Source organism: Mustelus asterias, chromosome 3 (assembly GCF_964213995.1).
Source record: "Mustelus asterias chromosome 3, sMusAst1.hap1.1, whole genome shotgun sequence".
NCBI lineage: Eukaryota > Metazoa > Chordata > Chondrichthyes > Carcharhiniformes > Triakidae > Mustelus > Mustelus asterias.
This window is the reverse complement of record NC_135803.1, coordinates 5,191,752-5,219,525: the sequence shown is the minus strand read 5'-3', so window position 1 is coordinate 5,219,525 and position 27,774 is coordinate 5,191,752. Positions and strand designations below refer to the sequence as shown.

General features: G+C 46.8%; 1 protein-coding gene across 4 annotated transcripts in view; it reads left to right on the top strand.

Annotated features, from left to right (window-relative positions):
* Nucleotides 1–27,774, top strand: part of LOC144486337 (traf2 and NCK-interacting protein kinase-like) — a 214,381-nt gene that overhangs the window by 59,308 nt on the left and 127,299 nt on the right. For all 4 annotated transcript variants that reach the window (XM_078204383.1, XM_078204375.1, XM_078204366.1 and 1 more), the window contains exon 3: nt 26,773–26,829. In XM_078204383.1, coding sequence (XP_078060509.1) covers nt 26,773–26,829 — 57 coding nt within the window. The remainder of the gene's footprint in view (nt 1–26,772; nt 26,830–27,774) is intronic.

Sequence of the window (27,774 nt, the reverse complement as noted above, 5' to 3'; positions counted from 1 at the left end):
AGAGAAAACTTACAAAAGAACCGGGGATTACTCAACCCCTCAAATCCCAGTCTTATGCGGAAAGGTTTAACTCATTGCATTTTAGAGGAATGAGGGGCGATCTCATTGAAACATATAGAATTTCTCTAAGGGGCTTGACAGGATAAATGCTGAGAGGATATTTCCCCTCATGGACAACAAAGAACAATACAGCACAGCAACAGGCCCTTCGGCCCTCCAAGCCCGTGACGCTCCCTGGTCCAAACTAGACCATTCTTTTGTATCCCTCCATTCCCACTCCGTTCATATGGCTGTCTAGATAAGTCTTAAACGTTCCCAGGAGAGTCTAGGACAGAGGGCACAGTCTCAGAATAAAGTGGTGCCAATGTAAGACTGAGATGAGGAAGAATTTCTTCTCGGAGGGTTATGAGTCTTTGGAACTCCTCGCGTCAGAGAGCTGTGGGGCAGAGTCCTTGTGTCTATTTAAGGCTGAGATAGATTTTTGATCAGTGAGGGAATCGAGAGTTACCGGGTAAGAGCAGGAAAGTGGACGTGAGGAATGTCGGATCAGGCATGATCCTACTGAATGGCAGAGCAGGTTTGAGGGTCCAAATGGCCTCCTCCTGTTCCTGTTTCTTGTGGTGGTCTTGATAGTTATGTAGTTACGGTCACCAGACCATTTAACTTCACCAAAAATAGATTGGAAAATCGCAGTGCGGATCTCTCCTGAAGGAGTTCATCATTGTAAAGGTTATTCATTAGTCACAATAAGTCTTGTATTAACACTGCAATGAAGTTACTGTGAAATTCTCCTCGGAGGGGGATTGGAGGCGAACCTACTTCCCAATCTCTTCTCAGTGTCTTTGCACAGCCTGATGCGGCTGTACTGAAAGGTCGCCATCACAATGAGCGCCCTTTCTTGACAGGTATACCCCTCCAATTCTGGGATCCTCCTTCAAAACCTTCTTCTGCACCTTCAGTGCTTCTATAATCCCTTTCATATTGTGATATCCAAATCTATACACGGTATTCCAAGTCTCGCTTAACCAAGGTTTAGGTAAAAAAACCAGCATTACTTTGCTACTTCTCAATTCTATCCCTTTAGAAATAAGCCTGAATGTTTGGTTTAGCTGTGTCATTATCTTTGGTCATTCTGCACACCAGAATTCTGTCCTCTATTCTATGGACATTCTCATTTTCCAAATAATATGTGACTGCCTTGCATTTCGTAACAGAATGCGACATTTCACACTTCACTCTGAGATGAATTTTCCAGTTCTATATCCATCTACAAATTTATTAATGTCATCTTGTTTCAATGCTGAGCATTGATTCTGCTTCCTATTTGTGTCATCTGCCAGTTTAGAAATTGCGACCTGATTCCAGGGTCTGAATTATTAATATAATTGGTGAACAGTAGTGGTGCTAGCATTTTCCACCCTCTGTCACGCTAACTACCGGCACGGTAGTTAGTGTGACAGGGGCGGCACGGTAGCACTGCTGCTTCACAGCACCAGGGACCCGAGTTCGATTCCCAGCTTGGGTCACTGTCTGTGTGGAGTCTGCACTATGTCTGTTTGGGTTTCCTTTGGGTGCTCTGGTTTCCTCCCACAGTTTGAAAGACGTGCTAGTTGGGTGCATTGGCCCGAACAGGTGCTGGAGTGTGGCAACGAGGGGAATTTCACAGTAACTTCATTGCAGTGTTAACGTAAGCCTACTTGTTGTCAATAAATAAACTTTACCTTATCCTACCCCCACCTCTACTTTATTCATCCTGTAGCCAATTTGAGATTAATTTTGTTACTTCTCCCCTGACTTCACATACTCCCTTATTTATTTGTTGACTATGTGGTACACAATCGAAGGCCATTTGGAAGTCCAGGTATATTACATCTACTACATTACCCTTGCCTACTCTGTCTCCACAGAGAATTTAGTAGAGTACCAAAGCAGGGTCATTGTTTACTAAATCATATTTAATAAATCCACGTGAGATTCTCTTCCCAGTTGTGTTTGTCCTCCCCTCGCTGCCTGTTTTATTGCAGGCTCTTTTGCTTGCACTCTGCTTGTTTCTTTCTAAACAACTCTGTTATTTTGGTGCAGATGGCTGGGGAGGAATGTTGCCCAAGAGAGTGCCCTGAATTTAATATCATGGAAATACAGATGTGACCTCTGTTCACAATTGTTTCTGAAAGATGGCACCACTGACAGTGCAGCACTCCCTCAGTATTGTACTGGGAGTGTCCACCTAAGTTTTCTGCTCACGATTCAGGCCTGGGGCTTGAAGTCTTTGGAGTATGAGTGTGTTTTTCACTGAGCCACTCCTGTCTAACTCAGTCTTTCTCTCACTCTCTCCTCAATTTAAGATACTTTTTTCATTGTCAGCTTGTTTGACTGAGCTTTGGTCATTTCAGTGTCTGACTTTCTCTACTCCTGTGAGATGTTGTATTGCGTTAAAGTCACTATATGGGGTAATTATGTCATGGTAATGTCATTGGGTGAGTCATTTGGGGATTCAGGATAATGACCTGGAGACATGGGCAGTTGGTAGGATTTAAATTCAATTAATAAATATGTTAATAAGTCTCAGTCAGTAATGGTGACCATGAAACTATCATCGATTGTCGTAAAAACCCATCTGGTTCACTGATGCTCTGCCGGAAAGGGGATCTGCCATCCTGACCTGCGTTGCCAGACTCATAACAATGTGGTTGACCCTTAACGACCCCTCTGACATTTCCAGGTAATTGGGGATGAGGAACAAATGCTGCCCTTGCCAGGAATGTCCGCAACCTATGAAAGAGTAAAAGAAAAAATGATTAATGATGTTGTTGTTGACTAAAGAAAGGCAAATCCCCTTTACCTGGGAATTCTGTGCAATAGGGTCACAAATATTAAGCTAATTTGCCCAATCAAGACAATAGCAATTCAATAGACTGACAGGAGTGATTACTTCTGCCACAATCGTCTCATGCAGGCCAAGCATGCGAGCTTTAGCCCAATCTTGTATTTATCTGGAAGCTGGTGAATAGTTCAGCTTGAACAGAAATATTTCCTTGGAATTACCATACCCGCTACTAATCACAAAATTAACATTTCACCTGGTGCCATTCTCCCTGTAAACCTGAATGTTACCTTCCTCGATTGACACTGCCTTCACCTCATACTCAGGCAGTGCATTCCAGACCCAAACCACAGGCACGATGGCACAGTGGTTAGCACTGTTGCCTCACAGCGCCAGGGACCCAGGTTCAATTCTGGCCGCGGGTTACTGTCTGATTTGATTTATTATTGTCACAGGTAATAATATACAGTGAAAAGTATTGTTTCTTGTGCGCTACCCAGACAAAGCTTTGATTTGATTTATTATTGTCACATGTATTAACAAACAGTGAAAAGTATTGTTTCTTGAGCGCTATACAGACAAAGCATACCTTACATAGAGAAGGAAATGAGAGAGTGCAGAATGTAGTGTTACAGTCATAGCTAGGGTGTAGAGAAAGATCAACTTAGTGCAAGGTAGGTCCATTCAAAAGTCTGACAGCAGCAGGGAAGAAGCTGTTCTTGAGTCGGTTGGTACATGTCCTCACACTTTTGTATCTTTTTCCTGATGGAAGAAGGTGGAAGAGAGAATGTCTGTCTGAGATGTGTGGGGTCCTTAATTATGCTTTGCTGAGGCAGCGGGAAGTGTAGACAGAGTCAATGGATGGGAGGCTGGTTTGCGTGATGGATTGGGTTACATTCACGACCGTTTGTAGTTCCTTGCGGTCTTTGGCAGAGTAGGAGCCATACCAAGCTGTGATACAACCGGAAAGAATGCTTTCTATGGTGCATCTGTAAACGTTGGTGAGAGTCGTAGCGGACATGCCAAATTCCTGCCGTTTTAATAATGCCTCGGTGATCCTATTTCCATATCGGTTTCTCTTTTCTTATTTACACACCTGTAAAATATTTTACAGCTTTGTGTTTCTTGATAATCCAATTTCCGGGTTCCTCTGCCTTCATAATTGTTCTTCTTTGTAAATTCTCTCCTATTCTGTTTGTCATTTTTCTTGTCCTGCTGTCCACTGCCGGCAATGGTTCAGGCCTCCTCCTGGCTCTCAACTTTCCCCTTGTGTTATTCATCCTGTGATGACCTTTATAACTTCAGGACATCCACACACAGTGGCACAGTGGATAGCACTGCTGCCTCAAAGTGTCAGGGACCCAGGTCCGATTCCTGGCTTGGGTCACTGTCTGTGCAGAGTCTGCACGTTCTCCCCGTGTCTGCGTGGGTTTCCTCCCACAGTCTGAAAGACGTGTTGGTTGGGTGCATTGGCCATGCTAAATCCATGTACCCGAACAGGCGCCGAAGTGTGGCAACTAGGGAATTTTCCCAGTAACTCCATTGCAGTGTTAATGTAAACCTACTTGTGACTTTTAACCAAACTTAAAAACTTTAAACTTTAAAATGTGCTTTACAGGATTTGGAATTGTGAATGTTCATGCATATTTTAAAGCAGTTATCTTTGTAACCTCCTCCAGCTCTGCAATTCTTTGTGATCTCTGCCCTCCTCTGACCCTAGCTGCTGCTACATCCCCGATTTCCATCGTTCCACCATTGAATTTCTTTCCCTTCAGCTATACGGGTGCAAATCCCTGGAAATCTTTCTCTAAACCTCTATCCCTCCTACTTGATGAAGCTCCTTGAAGCTCTTCGAGCAAGATTTTGATTATTGTCTTAATCTTTCCTCACGTTTTGTTTGGGAACACTCCTGGTGATATACCTGGGATGTTTTATTCTGGGCACTGTATAAATGGAAGTGGCTGCTGCTCCTTCATCTGTATCTGAGATTGTGACATCAGTTTGGCAGGGCGAGTTCTCGGAGTGGGTGGGTTGTTGGGTGGGGTGGGAAGAGAGGGGGGTTGTGGGGGAGGGGGCACGTTGGGGTGGGTGGTAAAGGGTGGGCAGTATTGCGGTGGGGGTGAGGAAAGGGATGGTACTTTCCCAGTTTTGTAAAGCTCAGAGGAGAATGGATGGCAATCGATGTGACTTGTATAAAGGATGGCGCTGATGGGGGAAGAGTGCTGGGCAGTGCCAGGGCAATGTTGGTTATTGAGTGAGAAGCTGTGTGTTTGCTGGTCTGTGTGTCACTCACATGACACACTGTGTACTAGCCGTGTCCTAAATGGACAAACGTTTATACATCACTTTCACATTTTTAGTAGTATGATGGCACAGTGGTCAGCACTGTTGCCTCACTTATGTTCTTATGTTCTCACAGCGCCAGGGACCCTGATCCGATTCCGGCCTTGGGTCACTGTCTGTGTGGAGTTTACACGTTCTCCCTGTGTCTGCGTGGGTTTCCTCCGGGTGCTCCGGTTTCCTCCCAGAGTCTAAAGATGTGCGGGTAAGGTTGATAGGCCGTGCTAACTTGACCCTTAGTGCCAGAGGATTAACAAGGCAAATGTGAGGTTACAGGAATAGGGCCTGGGTGGGGATTGTAGTCGGTGCAGGCTCGATAGGCTGAATGGCTCCTTCTGCACTGCAGGGATTTTATGATTCTCTTTGGAGTGGAACTAAGTGGCAACAACCATCAACCCCTCTTACAAGAATTCAGATTGATGGACCTTCCTTTTCAACATTATTGGCTAGACTCATTATTCGAATAAATTGGAAGCCGCCTGCCCCACCCTCTGTTACTGATTGGATAAGCGAACATATGCAAAATCTCATCCTTGAGAAAATAAGCTACGCTATAAGAGGCTTCGCTGATGGAGTTTATGTAGCTTGGCAACCTTTGCTAGGTTATTTTAAGGGACTACCGAGCTCTGCTGAAACTTTTCAAATTCTGACGGGGCTGGACAGACTGGATGCAGGGTTGCTGCTTCCCCTGGGTTGGAGGGGGTCTAGTACAAGGGGTCACAATCTCCGGATATGGGGTGGGCCATTTAAGACTGAGATGAGGAGAAATTTCTTCCCTCAGAGGATGACGAACCTGTGGAATTCTCGACCACAGAAAGTTGTAGAGGCCAAGTCACTGAATATATTTAGAAACATAGAAAAACTACAGCACAAACAGGCCCTTCGGCCCCACAAGTTGTGCCGAACATATCCCTACCTTTTAGGCCTACCTATAACCCTCCATCCTATTAAGTCCCATGTACTCATCCAGGAGTCTCTTAAAAGACCCTATTGAGTTTGCCTCCACCACCACTGACGGCAGCCGATTCCACTCGCCCACCACCCTCTGTGTGAAAAGCTTCCCCCTAACATTTCCCTTGTACCTACCCCCCAGCACCTTAAACCTGTGTTCTCTCCTAGCAGACATTTCCACCCTGGGAAAAAGCCTCTGAGAGTCCACCCGATCTATGCCTCCCACCATCTTATATACCTCTATTAGGTCTCCTCGCATCCTACGTCTCTCCAAGGAGAAAAGGCCGAGCTCCCTCAGCCTATCCTCATAAGGCATGCCACTCAATCCAGGCAACATCCTTGTAAATCTCCTCTGCACCCTTTCAATCTTTTCCATATCCTCCCTGTAATGAGGCGACTAGAACTGAGCACAGTACTCCAAGTGGGGTCTGACGAGGGTCTTATATAGCTGCATCATTATCCCCAGACTCCTAAACTCAATCCCTCGATTGATAAAGGCCAGCACACCATACGCCTTCTTAACCACCTCCTCCACCTGCGGGGCCGATTTTAGAGTCCTATGGACCTGGACCCCAAGGTCCTTCTGATCCTCTACAGTACTAAGAGTCTTTCCCTTAATATTGTACTCCTTCATCCCATTTGACCTGCCAAAATGGACCACGACGCATTTATCTGGGTTGAAGTCCATCTGCCACTTCTCCGCCCAGTCTTGCATCCTATCTATGTCCCTCTGTAACTTCTGACATCCCTCCAGACTATCTACAACCCCACAGAATGAAATAGATAGAATTCGGGACTCTAAAGGTTTTGAGGGGTCCGGGGAGAGAGCAGGAGAATGGGGTTGAGATAGAGGGTCAGCTATGATCATGTTGAATGGTGGAGTAAGCCCCAGTGACCACCCCCTGCTCCTGTTTTCCATGTTTCTGACCCTTGGTTGTTGTTAATTTTCTTTTCTTTTGGGCTTTCTTCCTTTTCCTTTCTCATCCTCTTCCAGGTGTAAGTTTATGAAATTATTGGTGTACTGTGAGCTACTTTCCGTCCTGTTACTCCTCATGATTGTTGTTAATGAACAGAAATAAGAAGTCTCTATTACCTTGCTGTTGAAACATCACAAGTTCGCTGTACCTGAGAATTCTGCAGCCCAAAATAAATTTGTAAACAAATGTTACCTTATCGCGACAAGAATTCAGTAGACAGACAATTACTTTAGACAGAATCTTTCCTGGAACTGCTCAAAATCTCAAGTGTGGTAAGAGTAGGATTATTAAGGCTATTGATGTATTGATCTGGAAACTGGTGAATGTTTCTGCTGATTTGAAAAGAAATATTGCCTCGGGTTTGCCACACCTGCCGCTGATAATGGTGAATCATTGTTCAGGCAGCAGTTTTTACCCGGAGGCTATTCAGTAAATTAGTGCCAAAGCAAGTTGATGAATGTTTGCTGGAGTCACTCAGGAATGTACTTTGTTAAACTGAGCAGTTGCTGCAGAGCTGGGAACCTGGGATCTGGCAAGCAGCCTTTTCCATTGTTTGCAATGGAATCTTCTCTTGTTCCTGAATCTGGACGACACTCTCTCCCTGACTCCTGCCTTCTGACACTATAACCCAGAGCGCAGACAGAATTTCCAGCAGAGGAGGGTGGGCAAGGAGATATGAAGTACACTAACTCCCTGTTAAACGCACAGCCTGCATTCAAAAAGCATTGTAAAATACTCTCTTAAATGCCTCATTCAGCCCACTCTCCATTGTGCCCAAGTTTTTGATTTGATTTATTCTTGTCACATGTATTAGTATACAGTGAAAAGTATTGTTTCCTGCGCGCGTTACAGACAAGGCATACCGTTTATAGAGAAGGAAAGGAGAGAGTGCAGAATGTTACAATCATAGCTAGGGTGTAGAGAAAGATCAACTTAATGCGAGGTAGGTCCATTCAAAAGTCTGGCAGGAGCAGGGAAGAAGCTGTTCTTGAGTCGGTTGGTATGTGACCTCAGACTTTGTATATTTTTCCTGATGGAAAAAGCTGGAAGAGAGTATGTCTGAAATACGGGATTAATTATGTTGGCTACTTTGCTGAGGCAGCGGGAAGTGTAGACAGAGTCAATGGATGGGAGGCTGGTTTGCGTGATGGATTGGGTTACATTCACGACCTTTTGTAGTTCCTTGCGATCTTGAACAGAGTAGGAGCCATACCAAGCTGTGATACAACCAGAAAGAATGCTTTCTATGGTGCATCTGTAAAAGTTGGTGAGAGTTGTAGCTGACATGCCAAATTTCCTTAGTCTTCTGAGATAGTAGAGGTGTTGGTGGGCTTTCTTAACTATAGTGTCGGCATGGGGGGACCAGGACAGGTTGTTGGTGATCTGGACACCTAAAAACCTAATAAGTCATTCCTTTTAATTTCTCTACCCCTTGGTTCTCTGGCCAAATATCAATCTTCTACTCTCTGTAAAATTGTGTAAATCCAAAATTCTACTGCCTGTATCCTAAGTTGCGTCAAGTCCCCTTGACCTATCACCTCCTGTGTTCACTGACCAACAATGCATTTTCCTTCAATTACTCATCGTTTGTTTTCAAACCCCTTCCAGGCCTCGGTCCTCTCTATCACTGGAACTCCCGCCAGACCCACTTTGTGATCTCTGCACTCCTCTCTCTGGCCACTTGGAATTCAATCGTGCCACCATTGGTGGCCAGGACTTCCTTTGCCGAGGCCCACGTTCTGGAATTTAAAGTTTATTTATTAGTCCCAAGTAGGCTTACATTAACGCTGCAATGAAGTTACTGTGAAATCCCCCTAGTCGCCACACTCTGGCGCCTGTTCAGGTCAATGCACCTAACCAGCACGTCTTTCAGAGTGTGGGAGGAAACCGGAGCACCCGGAGGAAACCCACGCAGACACGGGGAGAACATGCAAACTCCACACAGACAGTGACCCAAGCCGGGAATCGAACCCAGGTCTCTGGCGCTGTGAGGCAGCAGTGCTAACCACTGTGCTACCGTGCAGAATTCCCTCCTGAAGCCTCTCCAGCTCTCGTTTTCCTTCTTTATGACGTTTCTTAAACTCTGATCTCCTTGGCCAGGTTTTTGATGCGATGCCCAATTGCACCCATATATGGCTTGGTGTCAAATGGTGTTTATTACTCTCTGTCATGAACTGTGCTGAGGTATTTCACTGAACGACATGCTCAGATGCAAGTTGCTGTTGTGATGTCAATGGTGCACTGATTTCCGCATCAGCTGATCTCATTTGGGATGGGCAATATAGGGGCATCAACAGTTGCAGTTGGCAGCTCTTGTGTTCTGTTTTGCTGCCGAAGACATGAGGCGCTTGCTGCTCACCATTCCGGGGTCACTGCTGCGTCTGTGTTGACAGAGGGAATGCGGGCAGAGTTGTGAATATCCTAGACTGTCCAAGCAGCTCCAAAATCTTCTGACAGAATCCCTACAGTGCAGAAGGAGGCCATTCGGCCCATTGAGTCTGCACTGACCACAATCCCACCCAGGCCCTAACCCCATATTCCTACATATTTACCCACTAATCCCTCTAACCTACGCATCTCAGGACACTAAGGGGCAATTTTAGCATGGCCAATCAACCTAACCCGCACATCTTTGGACTGTGGGAGGAAACCGGAGCACCCGGAGGAAACCCACGCAGACACGAGGAGAATGTGCAAACTCCACACAGACAGTGACCCAAGCCGGGAATCGAACCCAGGTCCCTGGAGCTGTGAAGCAGCAGTGCTAACCACTGTGCTACCGTGCCGTCCCACGGTTGTCAAAGATTGTGAGCAGCGCCTTGTATTTTAACAGATCAAGTGGACTCGGCCTGAAAGCTTCTCTCCTGTTTATCAATGCATTTAATCAGGAATTCCTCATGTTGATGTTGTCATGTTATTTTTGGGACCGTACTGTGTGGATATTTGCTGTTATATTTCAGATGTTAAAAATGATAACTTCACTCCAAAGCATTAAATTGGTGCAAAATGCCTTGGGTGTATGTTGGGGCATTATTTGATTTGATTTATTATTGTCACATGTATTAACATACAGTGAAAAGTATTGTTTCTTGCGCGCTGTACAGACAAAGCATACCGTTCATAGAGAAGGAAAGGAGAGAGTGCAGAATGTAGTGTTACAGTCAAAGCTCGGGTGTAGAGAAAGATCAACTTAATGCAAGGTAAGTCCATTCAAAAGTCTGACAGCAGCAGGGAAGAAGCTGTCCTTGAGTTGGTTGGTATGTGACCTCAGAATTTTGTATCTTTTTCCCGACGGAAGAAGGTGGAAGAGGGAATGCCTGGGATACGTGGGGTCCTTAATTAGCTGCTTTGCCGAGGCAGTGGGAAATGTAGACCGAGACCGAGTCAATGGATGGGAGGCTGGTTTGTGTAGTGGATTGGGCTACATTCACGGCCTTTTGTAGTTCCTTGTGGTCTTGGGCAGAGCAGGAGCCCAGACCAAGCTGTGATACGACCAGAAAGAATGCTTTCTATGGTGTATCTGTAAAAGTTGTAAAAATTGTAGTCCTCATTCTGCCCATTCAACAAGCTCCGTCAGGAATCAATCTCTCGGATGTAAGTACGGCTCCTGAGTTGCTAATTAACTCAGTGGGTTGCTGGCTGTCTGATAAGGCATTGACTTTCTAAATGTTTCCTTAAAACAGCATGTAATTAGTGGTTTCTTCAACTTATTACATTCGGAAGTTTCTGAGTAGCCAACCACCCCCCCCCACCCCCCCACAACCCCCCCCCCCCCCCCCCCCCGCAGCACCCCTCCCTCCTTCACTGAATGTGCTGTCTCGTTACTGGGCACTTTTTCTCTGGTCGTTGGGTCCCCCGTCCCAGGGGTTTAGGACGAGTCAGACTGCGAGACATCGCAGGAAACTCTGACCTTTGTCCGGTTAAACACCCTGTGTCTTTGTAGCCACGGTGACTGATTTTTTTTGTCAACAATAACAATTTGCATTTATATAGCATCCCTCCTGCAGTAAAGATTCCCACGGCTGTTTATCAAGCAAAACTTGTGGGATGTCCTAACTCTGTTAGAAGTCAGGCCTCTGGAGAAAAAGTAGATTCAAAGTAACACACAAGCTTATTCAAAGGGATGTTCCCTGCACAGAACAGAAACTAAAACAGCAGCCCATGCAACACACTAATGACATCACCATCAAATCATGTGACTAGCTCTTAAAGCAATCATGCAGCCACTTAAATATGTAACAACTTGGCACTGCGTTGCATCAGGAAAGTTTGGCTCAAGTGTCCAAAAGCTTGGATAAAGAGGAAGATTTTGTGGACCACCTTGAGGAAGGAGGAGGGATGTAGAGAGCTGGAAAGAGTTATGGAGACAGCTGAATGGGTGACTGACATTGGTAAAGTGATTATAACTGGTGCAAAAAGCAATAGACGATTGAAGAGAACTTAGTGGGTTATAGGGACTGGAAGAGGTTACAGAGATAGGGAGGGGGTGTAGGGGCTGGAGGAGGTCACAGAGATAGGGAGGGGGTGTAGGGGCTGGAGGAGGTCACAGAGATAGGGAGGGGTGTAGGGGCTGGAGGAGGTGACAGAGAGGGATGGTTGTAGGGGCTGGAGGAGGTTAGAGATGGGGAGGAATGTAGGGTCTGGAGCGAGTTACAGAGATAGGGAGGATTATAGGGACCGGAGGAGGTTATAGAGATAGGGAGCATTGTTGGGGCTGGAGGAGGTTACAGAGATAGGGAGGGGGTGTAGGGGCTGGAGGAGGTTACAGAGATAGGGTGGGGTGTAGGGGCTGGATGAGGTGAGGCTGGAGGAGGTTACAGAGATAGGGAGGGGATGTAGGGGCTGGAGGAGGTTACAGAGACAGGGAGGGGGTGCAGGGGCTGGAGGAGGTTACAGAGATAGGGAGGGGGTGTAGGGGCTGGAGGAGGTTACAGAGATAGGGAGGAGTGTAGGGGCTGGACGAGGTTACAGAGATAGGGAGGGGGTGTAGGGGCTGGAGGAGGTTACAGAGATAGGGAGGGGTGTAGGGGCTGGAGGAGGTTACAGAGATAGGGAGGGGGTGTAGGGGCTGGAGGCGGTTGCAGAGATAGGGAGCGTTGTCGGGTTTGGAGGAGGTTACAGAGATAGGGAGGGGTGTGGGGCTGGAGGCAGTTACAGAGATAGGAAAGGGTGTAAGAGCTGGAGGAGGTTACAGGGATAGGGAGGGATGTAGGGGGCTGGAGGGGGTTACAGAGATAGGGAGGGTTGTCGGGTTTGGAGGAGGTTACAGAGATAGGGAGGGGTGTAGGGGGCTGGAGGGGGTTAAAAAGATAGGGAGTGGGGGGGGGAGGGGGGGAAGTAATGGAGAGATTTCAAACCAGGGATGAGAGATTTTCTATTGAATCCTGATGGAGTGTCAGTGGGTGTTGTTGAGCACAGGGGGTAATGATGACCGGAACTTGGTGTGACCCGGAATACAGGCTGTTTGGATGTCTTGGTGGATACAAGATGAGAGGCGAGTTAGCTGAAACTTAACTGGAGCCCAATCTAAAGAGTGGCGGCTGCTGGCAGCATCTGTACTGTGGGAGCTGGGCTGAAGCTGCAGTGTTGTATCCCGGAAACTCCTCTGCTGCTTCTCTACAGCCGGAGATTTTTATTTATGTGATTCCTTCACCCTGGTTTTCAACAACAGTTCTCTGCACATCCATCAGAGCGATTTCCATTATTGTGCGGGAAAGGTGATTCTTGCTTGCTTTAAATCTCTTTTCCAGAGCAATTAGATTGAGTTTCCTCGATGATGTCTCATTTCACAGCTCAGTCACTTGGAGGGTGGATTTCTCTCTGCCACTTCTATCACCCAATCTATTCCTTTGCCTCGCGTCTTTCAACTTTGAGAAGTTTTCACGTTGATAACTGTTAGATTCAGACACGGTTGTTTATTGAATATAATTGATTCTTTGCAACGTACAAGTTTACAAAAACAATGCCCAAACCTCACCAAAATCTGACTGTGCCTCCTGTAGTTGGGAGCTTTAAGTAAACTTTCAGCTTCTGTTTAACAACAACACCTTGGAGTGAGTGCTTGCGACTGGTCGACTTGTGAATAGCAAGGTGCTATATAAACAAAATATATCAACAAAAGGCTTGCATTTATATAGCAATATTCACAATCTCTGGGCATCCCCAAGTGTTTTGCAGCCAATGAAGCCCTTGTTTTTTGAACATTTAAATGTAGGTGAACACCGTAGCCAATTGTGCACAGCAAGATCCCACAAACAGCAATGTAATAACCAGTTAATATGTTTTACAGATGTCCATTCTGAGCTAGATATTAACCCAGGTTACCGAGGGCAACCTGCCTGCTCTACTTCAAAATATGAAGAGGATGCAAAGAGGCTTCAGGGGGATTCAGACAGCCCCAGTGAGTGGGCAAGAACATGGGCGGCATGGCAGCACAGTGGTTAACACTGCTGTCTCACAGTGTTAGGGATCCGGGTTCGATGCCCGGCTTGGGTCACTGTCTGTGCGGAGTCTGCATCTTCGCCCCGTGTCTGCATGGGTTTCCTCCGTGTTCTCCGGTTTCCTCCCACAATCCAAAGACATGCTGGTTAGGTGTATTGGCCGTGCTAAATTCTCCCTCGATGTATCCGAGCAGGCGCCGGAGTGTGGCGACTAGGGGATTTTCACAGTAACTTCATTGCAGTGTTAACATTGCGACACCAATAAATAAACAAAAAAAATTCCAAAGATGTGCAGGTTAGGTGGATTGGCCACGTTAAATTGCCCCTTAGTGCCCCAAGATATGTAGTTAGTGGATTAGTTGGGTAAATGTGTGGGGTTTCGGGATAGGGTGGTCCTGGGAAAGATGCTTTGTCAGAGGGTCATTGCAGATTGATGGGCTGAATGGCCTCTTTCTGCACTGTGGGGATTCTATGATTCTAAGTTTTGTGTTCAAGGCAAACAGTTCACACTCCGACTCAAGCTCGGGTAATCCAAGCACATCGACAACATCAAGTGTTAGGAACTAGAGATATATATTTGCATTTGTGAGTGTGTTAGGAGTTTTAATTTTAGTTCCATTTTTAAAAGTTGCCTGTAAGTCTGTGAGTTTGTTTAGATGCCTGCATTTAAAAATGGTTATAAAACTCTAAAACAAACACAGGGTACAAAAACTGGGTTGTTGCCTAGCAACCAGGGGCCCAGACAGAGCCAGCAAGAGCAGTTTGTGTTCAGTTGGAACAAGGTGACCCAGAAGGAAGCAATATTCCATAAAACCTGACAGAACAGGCAGGACAATGCACAGGGACAGAAAACTTGTCCCAGGAACTGAAGAAAACCCCAAAAACTGGGGAGAGGGATAGAAGCAAGTTCCAAGTAGACTTTCTGCTCAAAGTAACAAAGAACAGGAATCTGGGAGAAAGGTTCTATTCCATGAAGTTCAGAACAAGGAGCAGAGAGATGCTGCAAAAAGTAGGTGGAAAGCGAAGTGAGTTTGTGATAATCCAATGATCCAAGTGACCGGTTGACTGGTGACTTGTTAATATGAGAGTGTGCAGCGGTGAGGTTCTGTTGGTACAGCGAAGTATCCGAGAGATTGCGTGGAAAGGAAATAAAGTAAAAAGTTTATTTACGCGTCTCAAAGTAGGCTTACATTAACACTGCAATGAAGTTACTGTGGAAATCCCCTAGTCGCCACACTCCGGCGCCTGTTCGGGTACGCTGAGGGAGAATTTAGTATGGCCAATGCACCCTAACCAGCACGTCTTTCAGACTGTGGGAGGAAACCAGAGCATGTGTAGGAAACGCACAGACAGTGAACCATGCCAGGAATTGAAGCCGGGTCCCTGGCACTTGAGGCAGTAGTGCTAACCACTGTGCCATCCCTTTTATTTGTGTGGAAGGAAACCGGAGCACCCGGAGGAAACCCACACTGATTAGCTACTTGAAGGGTATCTGTTCCGAAACATTCTGTACTCTTTCATTCCAACAGCCCTCATCTACTTACAGCTCCATATAACCTGGAGTCGCAAGTTCAGAGCAAAGAAAGCGAACACTGCCTGTTCCTGAGTGTTTTTATTGCTGCAATAAAATGGATTTACCTTGAAATGATGTGTTTGAGCTTCCAATAAATAGTTTGAAAAGCTTTCGAGAGAGACACCTTTTTATTCGTTTCTTCAAGTGGGTGAGTCACTTGCTACGGGGTAATTGAACAAAAAGCTTTTCTGTTGTTAGTTCAGTAATGGGTTGTGGATTATACCATCATTTTCCAAATTGAAAGGGGATTATGAAATTAATGATGTGGAATTTATTGTTTGGTATTTTGGAGGCTTGCTGCATTGATATTGAAGATGGGCACAGGTTTGAGAAGATTTTTAGTGCCATTTTCTTGGGTACTAAACCTTGTAGACCTTTCCTCATTTGGAACTTTCGTTAAAAGTCAATCTCTCAGACTGACATGGTGCAGAAGGAGAGTTTTGGCCCACCATCATATCTTTGTGTTACAATTCACTTTGACGTGGATGTTATAGTGGGGCCCAATGGACAGTGATGGTAAAGGCTGCAATGTTCTTTCTTCTGCTCTCACTGCCTGCCATTGGCGTGTGATGGAAGGATTTGCACATTGACATCTTGCTGTGGCCTTATGGGACTTGAACCCAGAGCCCTGACTCTGAGACCGGGACACAACCCATTGTACCACAAGACCTTGCCTCTTTGGTAGATCTATCCTGATAGTCTCGCTCAGAGCCCAATAACTATTTTTCCATTCTGGGGGGAGAGGGGGTGGTGGTTCTACTTCAGAAAGCAATCTCACAGTGAGAGCCCCATCCCATTCTCATTGAACCTTGGCCTCTGGTGGATGCATTACCATTTTCAGGAGCAGGCTCGAGGGGCCAAGTGGCCTCTTCCTGCTCTGAATTTGTAAATTCATATGATTGGCTGGCAGCCTCGGCAGGTGGGATTCTCTACATCCAAAGTCTGAAGAAGAATTGGTCGGCACGATGGCACAGTGGTTAGCACTGCTGCTTCACAGTGCCAGGGACCCGGGTTCGATTCCCGGCTTGGGTCACTGTCAGTGCGGAGTCTGCACGTTCTCCCCGTGTCTGCGTGGGTTTCCTCCCACAGTCCGAATGACGTGCTGGTTAGGGTGCATTGACCATGCCAAATTCTCCCTCAGTGTACCCAAACAGGCGTCGAAGTGTGGCGACTCGGGGATTTTCACAGTAACTTCATTGCAGTGTTAATGCAAGCCTATTTGTGACACTGATACATAAACTTTAAGAATCATAGGACTCAAAACGTGAACCCTGTTTCTCTCTTGACAGAAACTGACAGTCCTGCTGTGTTTATTCAGCAGTTTCTGTTTAATTCAACCTTCTTTAATGCTACCTTGCTGTTACATACACCCTTGTGAAGTGCCTTGGGCTGCTTTGACTGTATTAAAGTGTTTTAGAAACAAATGTACTTATTGTTGTTTTAAAACTACAACTGTTGGAAATGCTTGATCAGTCAGGCAGCATCTAGAACATAGATAGAACAGTACAGCACAGAACAGGCCCTTCAGCCCACGATGTTGTGCCGAGCTTTATCTGAAACCAAGATCAAGCTATCCCACTCCCTATCATCCTGGTGTGCTCCATGTGCCTGTCCAATAACCGCTTAAATGTTTCTAAAGTGTCTGACTCCACTATCACTGCAGGCAGTCCATTCCACACCCCAACCACTCTCTGTGTAAAGAACCTACCTCTGATATCCGTCCTGTATCTCCCACCACGAACCCTATAGTTATGCCCCCTTGTAATAGCTCCATCCACCCGAGGAAATAGTCTTTGAACGTTCACTCTATCTATCCCCTTCATCATTTTATACACCTCTATTAAGTCTCCCCTCAGCCTCCTCCGCTCCAGAGAGAATAGCCCCAGCTCCCTCAACCTTTCCTCATATGACCTACCCTCCAAACCAGGCAGCATCCTGGTAAATCTCCTCTGCACTCCTTCCAGCGCTTCCACATCCTTCCTATAGGATCTGGAGAGAGAGAAAGCAACTTTCCTAGTGGTCATTGTTTTAATGTTGCTTTAAAATCTGAAACTTATTGTGAAATTCTAATTAAGAAAAATAGACTTTTGGATTTATTTTTGGGCCTTGCAAATGCATAATCCTCCCTGGAGGAGGGGGGGTGGAATTATTGGATTCCTCCAGAGGGATCAGAGTCTGTAACTCCCACCTCCATCTCTTCACTGAAGTGAACACCTCCGTCAGATCACCCCTTCATCCACTCCATTCCGAGCGATATTCACTTGTCTTTGTGGTTTGGTATGGAATACAATCGCGCGTTCACACCCTGGTCTGCCCCGGGGGGTGGGGAGGGGGTTGGGGGCGGTGGGAGGGGGGTTTGGTGACAGGAGAGAGATGTGGTCAATAAAGCTTTTCATGGAGTTTTTCATTGTACCAATCAACTGAAGGCCGGCCTTTGAGTCCAGTGTGGCCCCAAGGCTCGATTTCAGATTAAATGCCTTCTCTTTCTTTTCCGAATCTATTGATGTTACAGTTCATAAATTCTTAACCTAAAAGCCACACAATGGTCGGATCATTAGAAGGGAAAATGAAATACGTATGTGTTTAAAGAGAAGGCTGAACAGGCCTCGCCGCTGTTTGCCTTTCAAAAAGGGTTCATTACACTCCATATAACCTCGGAATAGTTCATCCGTTACTTCAACACTAAATATAGAACATACTGGAATTCAGTGAATCCTGACAGGGAGAGACATAACTCCACTTTGTTTTGTTGCTTTCTCTCTGCAGCAGAATGATGGAGCGACGATCAATCAGTCTCTGTTCTTCTGATGAATTATCCATTTAAATGGAAGACTCTGGTAGCCTAATGCACTCCTCTTTTGTGTTTGAGATTTTGTGGATGCAGGATGTGTTGTGTTGTGCGTGTGTGCTATGGTGCGTGTGTGCTATTTTGCGTGTGTGTGTTGCCTGGTGATTGCCCATTGGCTCATGGTTAGCCAGAGCTGTGTGGCAGGGCTGGTTGTGGGATGTTTTGGGGGAAGGGTGTTGCAGGTTGGTATTTACAAAGGCCACAACCTCCTCTCAGTCGAGCAGCCAGGGTCTCGGTGCTTTTGTGTCAGGGCATCGACAGCAAACAACCAATATTCTTCAATCTAGTGAAGCATTCCCCAAAGGGTAGGGGTGAAGATCCACAACAATTTAGAACTAAAAATATTTGTGGAGTTTGCAACAGCTAGGAAAGAAGTTGATTTTCACTCGCTCGCTTCAGACCCTGCAATCCCCCAATCTCTGTAACCTCCTGCGCCCCGCCCCATCTCTGTTAACTCCTGCAACTCCATACAACCCTTCCTATCTCTGTTAGACACTGAGTAAATCTCTCTCTACTCTGTCCCCATCAAATACTCCCAAAACAGGTACAGCACGGGGTTAGATACAGAGTAAAGCTCCCTCTACACTGTCCCCATCAAACACTCCCAGGACAGGTACAGCACGGGGTTCGATACAGAGTAAAGCTCCCTCTACACTGTCCCCATCAAACACTCCCAGGACAGGTACAGCACGGGGTTAGATACAGAGTAAAGCTCCCTCTACACTGTCCCCATCAAACACTCCCAGGACAGGTACAGCATGGGGTTAGATACAGAGTAAAGCTCCCTCTACACTGTCCCCATCAAACACTCCCAGGACAGGTACAGCACGGGGTTAGATACAGAGTAAAGCTCCCTCTCCACTGTCCCCATCAAACACTCCCAGGACAGGTACAGCACGGGGTTAGATACAGAGTAAAGCTCCCTCTACACTGTCCCCATCAAACACTCCCAGGACAGGTACAGCATGGGGTTAGATACAGAGTAAAGCTCCCTCTACACTGTCCCCATCAAACACTCCCAGGACAGGTACAGCATGGGGTTAGATACAGAGTAAAGCTCCCTCTACACTGTCCCCATCGAACACTCCCAGGGCAGATGCAGCATGGGTTAAATATAGGAAATGTGGGAAGAAGCTTTCCAATGCATCCTTCCTTCCTGCATAATCACCATTTTCAAATTCCAATCTTGTCTTCCATGTTGACATTGTCAGGGTTTACGATAAAAGTTTCAAAGTGCTGTTTTTCCAGGAATAAAGGCTGCTCTTATCTTTCTGGGTGCCTACGTGCTTTTGGCATGTATCTCTGTTCTAAGGAATAGACAAAGATCTCTTTAAACTACCAGGAATTTCTCATACAAAAGTTTGTAAGTTCTACACACAAGATGCTGGTATTGTGGTAATGTCACTGGACAATTGATCCAAAGGCCCAGGCTATTGCTCCAGGGAAATGGGGTTCAAATTCCACCGCAGCAGTTAGTGGAATTTAACTTGATGTGGAACATGAAGCTCGTCTCAGTATTGATCATGACACTATCACTAATTGTCATAAAAACTTACCTGGTTTATCATTTCAACTAGGGATGTGGGAATAGCATGGGAAAGTGGCACTGAGATACATGAATGGCAGAGCAGGCTTGATGGGCCCAATGGGCGGCACGGTGGCACAGTGGTTAGCACTGCTGCCTCACAGCGCCAAGGACCTGACTTCAATTCCCGGCTTGGGTCACTGTCTGTGCGGAATCTGCATGTACATAGAATCATAGAATGCCTACAGTGCAGAAGGAGGGTATTCAGCCCATCGAGTCTGCACCAACCACAATCCCACCCAGGCCCTATCCCCTTAACCCCATGCATTTACCTTAACTAGTCCCCTGACACCAAGGTCCAATTTAGCGTGGTCAATCCACTTAACCTGCACATCTTTGGACTGTGGCAGGAAACCGGAACACCCGGAGGAAACCCACGCATACACAGGGGCGGTATGGTGGCACAGTGGTTAGCACTGGTGACTCTCAGTGCCTGGGACCCAGGTTCGAAAGACATGCTGGTTAGATGCATTGGCCATGCTGAATTCTCCCTCAGTGTACCCGAACAGGCTCCGGAGTGTGGTGACTAGGGGATTTTCACAGCAGCCTTATTGCGGTGTTAATGTAAGCCTACTTGTGATACTAATAAATGAACTTCAAATGGCCTACTCCTGCTGTTGTATTCCCACATAATGTCCAGTTAGGGAAGGAAACCTGCTGTAACGTTACCTAGCCTGGCCTACCTGCCAGTCCAGATCCATGGCAATGTGGTTGACCTTTATTTCAGGGATTGAGGGATGGACAAGAAATGTTGGCCTCGGCAGTGACATCCACATCAAAGAAAAGAGAAACTCCCCCTGGCGGTTTTCTGTGTCTGCCGTCCACCAAGTGCCGTCCGCCAAGTGTCACCCATTAAGTGCAGTGTTATGGTTTTGCTCCTCTGTGTTGTGCTTCAGTTGTGAAATTTGCTGCGAGAAATTCCTGGCAGTTTAAAGAGAGTCTTCTCCCTGGAAAAGAGAAATTTTCCTTCGAACAGCAATACATGCCGCAAGCATGAAACATCCAGAAAGATAAGAGCAGCCTTTATTCCTGGAAAAGCAGCATTTTGGAACTTTTATTGTATACCGTGACAATGTCAGTGTGAAAGACGAGATTGGAATTTGTAAATGGTAATTTCACAGGGAGGAAATCTGCAAATCGTAAAGCTTCTTCCCACGTTTCCTATAAACCTCAAAGCCCCTTTGCAAAAAAGAACAAATTCTTTCAAATACAGGACTTTTCATCTGTCTGAAGGAAAGAACTTGCATTTACATTCCACTCCTCCAAACATCTTGATGAGGTTTGACAGCCAGTGAAAAAAAACAGAAAACGCTGGATAACCTCGGTGGGTCTGACAGCATCTGTGGGGAGAGAATCGAGCCAACGTTTCGAGTCTAGATGACCCTTCGTCAGAGCTCTGACGCTCAGCACAGATGCTGTCAGACCTGCTGAGATTTTCCAGCGTTTTCTGTTTTTTGTTTCTATCCTGTCTCACCCTGTTAGTTTTATGAGATCCCTTCTCATTCTTCTAAACTCCAGTGAATATAATCCTAACCGATTTAGTCTCTCCTTATATGACAAACCTGCCATCCCAGGGATCAGCCTGGTAAACCTTTGCTGTACTCCCTCTATAGCAAGGACAGCGTAACTGCACACAATACTCCAGGTGTGGTTTCACCAACACCCTATACAATTGCAGCAAAACATCCCTATCACTATACTCAAGTCCTCTCGCTATGAAGGCCAAAATATTATTTGCTTTCTTTACTGCCTGCTGTACTTATGTGCTTAAGTGCAAGCCCGAATCCATCTCCTCGCTTGCTCTAAAAACCAAATTCAAACTGAATCCAATTCATGGTCCCCACAAGAGAGACAAACAAGATCCAAGCTGGCAAAATTGGGTATTGCGCCCCATGTTGAGCTTGATCTGATGCTTGGGGCGGGACTTTCTCGCTCGAGCGAGACCGGAAATTCCCACCCAAGGTCAACGGAGATTTGCATTGTTGGATGCTCCCCCGCTCCGATTTCGGGCGAAGTGGTAGAGTTCTGGCGTAGCTCTTAGCCAAAAGGCCATGTAGCGAGGTTCGGTGTGTGCTGTCACAGGAAGCTACCTGAGCTGGATTGGTCTCGAATGTTCCAGGGAAAACTTTCCACGGCTTCCAGGAAGTGGACACCTATATGTCATGTGACGGTTCTGGAGTTGTTCCATTCCATTCCTCGATTTAGTGTTGAGTTATCCTGAGGATTTGTGCTAACTAGGAGAAAGTCAGCACAACACCAAAGCTGCAACCTTTGCGATTCTTCTCCAGTTTGTGTTTTGGAAGCGAGCCTGCTTGTGTTGCCATTGGTTCAGCAGTCTCTCCAAGCTGAGCATTAAAACAGTGAAAGTTTAATTATATGTTGAATTCTTGTCCTGTGCAATCTCTTGGCAGATTAAAATGCCATTTGGAGGCGGGACATTGTGAATCACAGTTGTGAGCTCGATACCCGTTAGTTATAATTACACAGACCAACAGAGTTTCCATTGGAGACGATGAGTGTTAACATAGTGAGGGAAAAAAAACTTATCCCTGTTCTCCGGACAGAACGTGGACACAGCAGAGAGTGCTGATATTTTCATTCCATTCTGCCCTTGAGACCAACATTCGCGATGTGTATTTATGTAGCGTCGTTAACATTGTAAAACATCCCAAGGCATTTCATAGGAATATTTATTAAAGCTAACTTGACACCAAACTAAGCGAGGCATTGAGACACATGACCCAAAGCTGGGTGAAAGGGGGAGAATTTCAGGAGTATTTTCCGAGAGATTGGGAGGGAATTCCAGACCTCCCAGCCTGAGCAACTGAAGGCAGAGAATCATAGAATCCCTACCATGAAGAAGGAGGCCATTCGGCCCATCACGCCTGCACTGATTCTCCAAAAGAGCATCTTACCCAGACCCCCGCCCTATCCCCTTAACTCTGCACATTTACCATAGCCAATCTACCTAACCCGCACAGCTTGGACACGAATGGGTAACTTACCATGGCCAATCCACCCAACCGCCACATCTGCTGTGAAGCTCCTCAGGAATTTGACTGTGTTGTCGCTGCTATATAAATGTAACTTAGACCATAAGACCATAAGACATAGGAGCGGAAGTAAGGCCATTCGGCCCATCGAGTCCACTCCACCATTCAATCATGGTTGATTTCAACTCCATTTACCCGCTCTCTCCCCATAGCCCTTAATTCCTCGAGAAATCAAGATAAGAACTTAATGTTGATCGCTTGGAACTGAATGAATTAAAAGCTTCAAGAAACTTTCGATTGGCCATTTAGATCACCAATGTCTGTTTTAGTACTTCCTTGTGATTTTCCTTTTAAAAAGAATGTTTGGTCATAAGGCCATTACAGTGGGGTTGTACGGTGATTTTGTAACCTCTCACTGTGGGAGTGTCATTTCCCTGTTACTGAATTGAATCCGGGGGCAGTAACAATGTGAAGACAGATGGATGGAAAGTAGCTGATGGTTTTGGAGCATTTGTTTTGAACATTCTCTTCTGGAATAGAGATGATGACTGCTTGTCTGTTACAACCGGAAATTGGCAACGTGCCCACAGGATTGCAAAGTTCAGCGCGCACTTCACTTTCCCAGAATTCTTGTCTCCTTCTGCCCTGCCCCCCTGCCCTACGCCCCCTCCCCCTCCCCCTCCCCCTCCCCCCTCCTGTTGCTGAGCGTCAGGTATCCCTATTAGACCTATCTGGGTGGGGTCTGGGCCTCAGTGATCCAGCTCTGTGCAGGTTCACCAGTTACAGCCATTCCTGGAACCTGCTGAATGAGCCCCTTTGTTTTTTTTGGCAAGTGGTAAAGACTGATTGGTATTTCTACACCACCTTTCATGACCTCAAATTGCTTCAAAGCCAATGAGGTGGTTTTGAAGTGAAGTCACTGATGGAACCTGGGAGACATAACAACTAATCAGTGCACAGAACAGTGCAGCTGTATAGAACGCTGGTTAGGCCACATTTGGAGTACTGCGTCCAGTTCTGGTCGCCGCACTACCAGAAGGACGTGGAGGCGTTAGACAGAGTACAGAGAAGGTTTACCAGGATGTTGCCTGGTATGGAGAGTCTTAGCTATGAGGAGAGATTGGGTAAACTGGGCTTGTTCTCCCTGGAAAGACGGAGAATGAGGGGAGATCTAATAGAGGTGTACAAGATTATGAAGGGGATTGATAGGGTGAACGGTGGGAAGCTTTTTCCCAGATCAGAAGTGACGATCACGGGGGGTCATGGACTCAAGGTGAGAGGGGCGAAGTATAACTCAGATATTAGAGGGATGTTTTTTTACACAGAGGGTGGTGGGGGCCTGGAATGCACTGCCAAGTAGGGTGGTGGAGGCAGGCACGCTGACATCGTTCAAGACTTACCTGGATGGTCACATGTGCAGCTTGGGAATGGAGGGATACGAACGATTGGTCTAGTTGGGCCAAGGAGCGGCATAGGCTTGGAGGGCCGAAGGGCCTGTTTCCTGTGCTATACTGTTCTTTGTTCTTTGTTCACAGCAAGATCCCACAAACAGCATATGATTAAGACGTGGGTGGCACAGTGGTTAGCACTGCTGCCTCACAGCGCCAGGGACCCGAGTTTGATTCCTGGCTTGGGTCACTCTGTGTGTGGAGTTTGCACATTCTCCCCGTGTCTGCGTGGGTTTCCTCCGGGTGCTCCAGTTTCCTCCCATTGTCCAAAGATGTGCAGGTCGGGCTAAATTGACCGTTAGTGCTTTGGGATGCGAAGGTTCGAGGGATTAGCAGGGTAAATATGTGGGGTTACGTGGATAGGGCCTGGGGTGGAATTGTTGTCGGTACAGACTCGATGGGTGATTGGCCTCCTTCTGTACTGTAGGGATTCTATAATTTCTATGAAGACCAGATAATCTGTTATCCTGATATTGTCTGAGGGATAAACATTGGCCTGAACACCAGGTGAACTTATTTGAAACAGTTCCATGAGATTTTGACACCCACCAAAGAGAGCAGCCTCCATTTAATGTTTCTCTTAAAAGATGACACCTCTGACCGTGTGGCACTCTTTCAGTGCCGCACTGGGAGTGTCAGCCTAGATTACGGGTCCAAGTCCATGGAGTGAGTCAGATGCTGCTGGATCATCAACTCCGTGAAAGACGCTCTTTGGTTGTCTGAAACTTGTTGGTTTTCCAGTGCAAAGAATTGTCCTTGACCTGAGTGTTGCAGATTGGCACATTCCAAAGCCCAGGACTATGTGCTGAGGGACACACTGAAGCTTGGGGTAGCCACCACAGAGACGCGATGGGGAAGTTCACTGTCTAACCACAGTAAGGGAGGGGAGGGGAATTGTATAGACCCCCTCTGAGTGAATGCTTCACAATGTGTACAGTGGATATCACATGTAATTGTACTGAAGCACCTCGCAGTGCAACTTGATCGATGCAGACAAACTAAACGCCTTTGCAACCTGTGCAATGACCATTGTAAAATGTCTGTAATGTTTCTTTGACTGTGGAGCATCTCAAGAGTGCAGCTTGATGTAAAGAAGCTGAATATTATTACACTATGGCTATTTTGGAATGCTTGCAATGTTCTTTCAGATATTCATAGAGTCCCGACAGTGCAGAAGTAGGCCATTTGGCCCATCGAGACTGCACTGACCCTCCAAAAGAGCATCTTACCGAGGCCCACCCCTCCGCCCTAACCCCGGAACCCCACGCATTTACCATGGTCAATCCACCTAACCTACACATTTTATTCTGTGAGAGCACCCAGAGGAAACCCACGCAGACACGGTGAGAATGTGCAAACTCCTCACAGACAGTTTCCCGAGGCCGGAATTGAACCCGGGTCCAATGTGAGGCAGCAGCGCTAACCACTGTGTCACCGTGCTGCCCTTCATGAATAAAGTATATCTTTACAAAAAAGAAGTCCTTGGGGGCCTTTAACCCGCAGCTTTCTGAGGTCAGTGTGACAACCTAATAGCAAGTAACCAAATTTCAAATATTCTTGATCAGAATATGAAAGGAACACGTTGATTGCACTCTCTTCCCCACTTGCTGCTTTTGCCTCTGTTGGATTGGGCCAATCGTTAGAGAATGTTCACAGCCCCATGTGGTACATATTGTTACTGCAAACACCACCAAGAGCAAACACATTCAGCAAAGCTACTCCAAGGTATTTCCTCTTCCATTTTCCTTTCCCTAATTATCCCTTCCCCTCTCCTGCCGGCAGCTCAAACAGGATCCCTGCATTCCGAGACAGGCAGAAAATAAAGTTGAGTGTGGTGTTCACATTAACACTTCTGCCGCTGCCAAATGCAATACCCCAAACGTGGCAGTCGAGAGTTACCATGTCTCCAGGGACATCCTGGTGTCTCCAGCTATTTAAAGATTAATCTTCTTCACCCCTGCTGTGAGCAAACACAGCAGGAACAATTATCGAGAGCGATACAGGATTGTGTGTTTCTGAAACATTTTCCCAGTGTTGGTTCAGCAGATGGGACCTCAGCTTAACATCTCATCCGAAAGATGGATCTTGTGACATAGAGTCATAGAGGTTTACAGCATGGAAACAGGCCCTTTGGCCCAACTTGTCCATGCCGCCCTTTTTTTTTAAAACCCCTAAGCTAGCCCCAATTGCCCGCATTTGGCCCATATCCCTCTATACCCATCGTACCCATGTAACTGTCTAAACGCTTTATAAAAGATAAAATTGTACCCGCCTCTACTACTACCTCTGGCAGCTTGTTCCAGACACTCACCACACTGTGTGAAAAAATTGCCTCTCTGGATCTTTTGTATCTCTCCCCCCTCCCCTTAAACAGTGACAGTGCGGCACTCCCTCAGTACTGACCCCTCTGACAGTGCGGCACTCCCTCAGTACTGACCCCTCTGACAGTGCGGCACTCCCTCAGTACTGACCCCCCCTGACAGTGTGGCACTCCCTCAGTACTGACCCCCCTGACAGTGCGGCACTCCCTCAGTACTGACCCCCCTGACAGTGCGGCACTCCCTCAGTACTGACCCCCCTGACAGTGCGGCACTCCCTCAGTACTGACCCCCCTGACAGTGCGGCACTCCCTCAGTACTGACCCCCCTGACAGTGCGGCACTCCCTCAGTTGATCTTGTGGCTTTCGGGTTGTAAGCTGTGTTGGCGAATGTTTTTTCAGTGACAGTGGGGCCGCGAGGCAGGGTTGGCTGATATTCAGTTCACTAACGCTGTTGTACTTTCTTTGTCTGCAGGGACGACATGTCAAGACAGGGCAGCTTGCGGCAATCAAGGTCATGGACGTCACTGGGGTGAGACATCTCTTTTCATTGAGAATGGGCTGCCTTGGGGGTGTCGACCCCACTCAACATGGTGTTAGAGCAATATGCACACATGGCTTTCCCAATACCCCAGAGACACCCTCCGACAGGCCAGGGATAAATTACTCTCAGTCATGCTGACCGTCTGGTTCCAAATGATTCTCAACATCACAGGAAAAAGTTGGTATTTACTGGGTTTATAAATCAGTCTTGTCCAGACTTGATGTCTCCCTGCTCTCGTTTCTCTCTGATTCGGAGTTCTACACTTTGTGGGGCAGCTCACGACTTTCACTTTGTCCCAGACGCAGTGACTTGGGAGAGGATTCACAGCACAGTTGAGGTGGGGACAGATCTGTCACTGTGTAACACTGGGGTACAGTACTGGTGGGGACGGGTCTGTCACTGTATAACACTGGGATACAGTACTGGTGGGGACGGGTCTGTCACTATATAACACTGGGGTACAGTACTGGTGGGGATGGGTCTGTCACTGTATAACACTGGGGTACAGTACTGGTGGGGACGGGTCTGTCACTGTATAACACTGGGGTACAGTACTGGTGGGGACGGGTCTGTCACTGTATAACACTGGGGTACAGTACTGGCGGGGACGGGTCTGTCACTGTATAACACTGGGGTACAGTATTGGTGGGGACGAGTCTGTCACTGTATAACACTGGGGTACAGTACTGGTGGAGATGGGCCTGTCACTGTATAACACTGGGGTACAGTATTGGTGGGGATGGGCCTGTCACTGTATAACACTGGGGTACAGTATTGGTGGGGATGGGTCTGTCACTGTATAACACTGGGGTACAGTACTGGTGGGGATGGGTCTGTCACTACATAACACTGGGGTACAGTACTGGTGGGGACGGGTCTGTCGCTGCATAACACTGGGGTACAGTACTGGTGGGGATGGGTCTGTCGCTGTAT